This window comes from Rhopalosiphum maidis, chromosome 1 (assembly GCF_003676215.2).
Source record: "Rhopalosiphum maidis isolate BTI-1 chromosome 1, ASM367621v3, whole genome shotgun sequence".
NCBI classification, from domain to species: domain Eukaryota; kingdom Metazoa; phylum Arthropoda; class Insecta; order Hemiptera; family Aphididae; genus Rhopalosiphum; species Rhopalosiphum maidis.
The window spans coordinates 2,780,839-2,785,625 of NC_040877.1; the positions used below are offsets into that span (position 1 = coordinate 2,780,839).

A 4,787-nucleotide genomic window follows, 5' to 3' on the forward strand; every position below is an offset into this window, starting at 1 on the left:
TATTTTAGAGATTCATTACACAAAATAATATATTAATATATTAGATATTTCAAAAAACTTTTGATTCAGATAATAGAATCAATTTTTATTTTATAGATTTCCAGAATGTAAATTTTAAATTCTTATTCTTACTCATTTCTCATTTTATACATAATTGAAGGGAAATGTATATTTTTAAATTCTTTTGCTTAAAATTATTACAAAGTTTTCAGTAAAGATACCTATATATTTTATGAAAATGCACAAATTCCAATTGTATTTTTAATAGGTATGATTTAGTTTTTGTTTAAGAGTTGTATTATAAATAATTCATGACATAATCCGAGTTAGGGATAAAATTGAAACCGACAATACGATTCGTTCTATGGTATTTCGCATACAATTTGATTAAATAACCTAAAGGGGGAAAACTTTCCCGTTTATAATATTAATTCAAAAAAAAATAAAAAAGCAAATTATAACAAAACGCGTTATTATTCAAATAAATGATTATCGTTTAAATCATATAGTCTAAAGTCGATCGTCTTATTATTGAAAATACAACTATTTAATTTTCACTAAATTCTTGACGACAAGACGACTGTATTACATGCGAGGAGACTCATATTTCTATCGGTCGATTTAGATTGTATAATCGTCTTGCAGTTGTAATCCAATTATTTCTCGCCTTTCGAATCCGTATACATACTTTATCATCTGGCCGCATAGGTACTTAGCACAACCGCAATTTACTGCCAGGCAATAATAATTAACTGAACTCGATCTGAAATCGTAGGTCAAGTTGAAACAGCAATCGTTATGAATTGTTTTCTTTGTGTCTCGTGTGTCGCATATTATTCGTTGTATCTTTATCATTATTATTTATAAATATAATATCATCTAAGCATAGATCACATTAAATATTTCTCAAAACTAATCACTAGCTACCTTGATCCTCAAACTTTTGAGCGGTATGATAAATACGGTGCGAATTTATTTATATTTTGAATATTAATTTATACTCACAATTTAATAGTTATTTTGATTCATTTAACTTTTTGTATAATTAATATAATAATATTATATACGTTTATAAAGAGTACTAAATTTATAATATTTAATTAAATTTATTATGCCCAATAAAGTTTTTCAAGAATAATTTTATGAATTAATAAAGTATTTTACATTTGTATACCAATTAATTCGTTCTTACTCTGATTGATATTATTTTTATTTTATTTTTACATTTAATGATTGTAATTTGCATTCTGTATAAAATATACATCCAAATGTGAGAAACGATAGTATTATCCATGAGTCTATGACTCATGACATACACAAATATATAAAACAATATTTTCTGTCATGTTTATTATTAATTGTTGGTTACATAAATATTAATTGATAATTTATTATAAATAAATTTGTTTGTTTTGTGTATACATTCCATAAATCACACCTTTACAATTAAATTATTATGATGCTAGTTATTAACTATATGAATTAGGTAAGTTACATTTTTATTGGAATATTATTTTATATTGCTTTCACATTTTAATTCTTAAATATTAATATTTCTTAAATCTTTAATATTTTATATCCATTATTCATATTTTTATGATTTATTAAATATATTGAAGTATTTTCATACTATAAGATATAAATAAAATAGAAGTGCTGGATAATACCGCAATTATTAAGTTAATTCAGACATTATTTAGAAATGTATTGTATATAGTACACATATACGTATTGCTGGTAACCTAATATACAATAATCCATATTGCATAATATTTAATGTTTTTAGATTATATTAAAAATACATTTGTGTACTTACTGCATTTTTAAATATTCATTAATCCCAACAATTAAACATTTTTTAAAACATTAAAATTTTTTTCTTACTTTATTTGAGTGCGATTAGTATTTAATATATATATATATATATATATATATCAACTTTTAAGGGTATATATTTAAAAAAAAAAAACGACATACAAAATAATAAAATATATTACGAAATAAAATGTTTCATTTTGTTTTATTTGAATTGAAATGATGTTTACGAACACTTAGGAGCCTGGAATAAAATAATTATACTTATGGATTTTAATTAAAAATTTGATTTTGGACATGAAAGAGACATTTATAGTTCAGTGAACAGAAAAAACAAACTTTTTACTTACGACTTAGGTTCATAAATCATGGCGTATGGATTATTAAAAATAAATTAAAAAGATTTTTTTATGTTTTAGACAACAAATAGTTTTGGATTTGAAAATTATATGAGTATATGGCTACAAAATAAAATATTATGTATATATATTTAACGTCACGTAACCATTCAAATACGAGAAGAGGTTCATTTACATTTATTTTGTTTGATATACCCGCCAAAATACAAAAGTAAACATTTAAAACAGTAAAATTGGACTGTCATTGGATGTTTGTTTATTTTTAATTTCATGCGTTTCACGTATACATTTAAAATTATTTAAATAATTCTATATAATATAAATTTGAAAAAGATTTATGCTAAATGAACGCAGCAAGTTCGGTGAGGTTTGGTATATATTTTTTAGCGACATTTCAATTTTCCTGAATGACAGAGTGTACATAACCAGATGAAAAACAAACACAATTTATTTACTATTCAACCAACTATGTATCCCCAACATTCAATCAAATTTATTCATAATTAAAAATTATGCTAAGTTTTTCAACATAACTAAAATGTAAGCTAAAAAAAAACATTACGGTAAATAATCCATTTTTAAAATAATATTTAATTGCCTATGATGAATCACCAAGGTAACATATGTTGTTAATGATTTAAACTATTTACAAACCGTTATCAAATTTTATTTTATTCTGAAATTTATAAAAATTTATAATATAATAATTTGATCATACACACAATTAACTCATAAAAATGTCAAAAATCATTAAAAAAAGTAATTCCATAAAAAACGTCAGTTCGACATCAAAGGGAACCCCCAATTTAGCTGACATGTTTGAATTTTATGCTCGAATAGTTAAATTAGTAATACTTAGGAAAGACGACATGGATGGTAAGTAAAACGAAGAATAAATAATTATTTTCAACCAAAATAGTTTAACTTTAGTAAACTGTAAGAGTTTTAATTTAATGTATTTAATTTATTAGACTAATAAATCGTAATTACCTAATACAAGTTATAATTTTTAAAAGTTATTACTATTATTATTTTTTGTATTAGACATGTAATATTATGATCCTTATTTTTTTTAATATTTTGGCATTCGTTTCAATGATAGCTAAGTCAAAATATTCGAGTTGGCTGAAAGCGCTGAGGAGACATTCAAACGCCACGGTTAAATACGACTACGTCAAGTTGCTTGTCATGGGACTTAATCATCCAGTTCCGGTTTGCCCTTTCAACGATTACCCACCAGCCGTCATCGAACCGCTGGAAGGCGAATGGATCGTAAACGCCAGAAACATTTTCTACAACGGCGATCCGTCTTGTCGACCGACCGTCTTAAACCCGCCAATCGTAACTGCCGTGTCGGATGATAAGCGTCAGTTTGCAGCCTATCAGAAAATACCAAACGCAGGGCTTCAATGTTATTACGCTCAGTCCGACGAACCACTATATGAGTGGTTTTTCAAACACAAGTCATTATCAATTCCACCCGATAATGCTGTCCATGCAATACCATTGGATTGGGAAAGGTCTTTAGCCGGAATTCATGTGGCACCCCCCAAAATTACTTCTAAGTATATAATATAACCATAAATATTGATATTAATAATCAACAATAATTATTTGTTATTTTTTAATCCATAGAAGGAAGACAAGCTCGTCGCTAATTAAAAAACTGTCATCGTTGAGCATTATAGGGAGGTAAGTAAACGACAAACATAAAAAAAAGCAATTACATAAATATTTATAAAATATATTGACCCACAGCAAACTCGAACAAAAAAGAGACTTTTGCAAAATACTTGACACATATCAAGAAATGTTCAATATAACGACGAATTTCAAGTGGAACGAAAACAGTTTATTAACAGGCGACACTATACCTGGTTCCGATTTGTGTATCGATTGGTAAATATAATTTACTCTCAACACTCATTGATCGCAGTGACGTAATGTGTTCCTGAATAATATTTTATCTTAATTTTTAAGCATAAATTAAACGAAAATTGAATAGGATTAATGCATATATTATAATGTGTACTGTATGTTTTAGAATAAAAAATACATAAATTAGAAATACTGTTTTATTAGTCTAGCAATGAGACTGACATGGTTTTTGATTTCTGCAGGTTTATTCACGAACATGAAAGAACACAATTGGACATAGACGAGGAAATGATTAGGTCGTTCGATAAACTGTACCCACATAATTTCCGTTTGTTAGTAAATCCTGTATTATTAGAAGGAATTGTTAGAAAAATGGACTGTGCTGAAGAAAATGGTATGAATTCTGAACTTATTATTTTATATAAAATTAAAAACATTTGTCTTAAAAATTTGATTTATTTTTGCAGCTAAATGTATGGATGCAGAATGTGCAAAAGTTGAAGAAGAGGATTGCAAAAACCGAGTAAGATAGTTCCATAATATAATGGTAGATAGACCCAAACTAATTAATGTCTATTACCTTTGATATTTTATCAAGGTAATTGTTAAACATCGTTATTGTAGAAATTAAACCCAACAATAAACAGTTTGTTAATATATTATTAGAAACTATTAATTTTAATATAATATGATATAATACGTGTTAGAATTGATATCAAAGGTTGAACAATGTAA

The 4,787-nt window shown here is 25.9% G+C and overlaps 1 protein-coding gene across 1 annotated transcript; it reads left to right on the forward strand.

Moving 5' to 3' along the window:
- The first annotated feature begins 2,911 nt into the window (after positions 1–2,911).
- LOC113554498 lies at positions 2,912–4,584 on the forward strand. The gene is made up of 6 exons (XM_026958412.1): positions 2,912–3,050; positions 3,277–3,739; positions 3,810–3,866; positions 3,933–4,073; positions 4,295–4,446; positions 4,520–4,584. The coding sequence occupies exons 1-6, from the start codon at positions 2,912–2,914 to the stop codon at positions 4,582–4,584; spliced, it is 1,017 nt and encodes a 338-aa protein (XP_026814213.1).
- Positions 4,585–4,787: the final 203 nt, after the last annotated feature.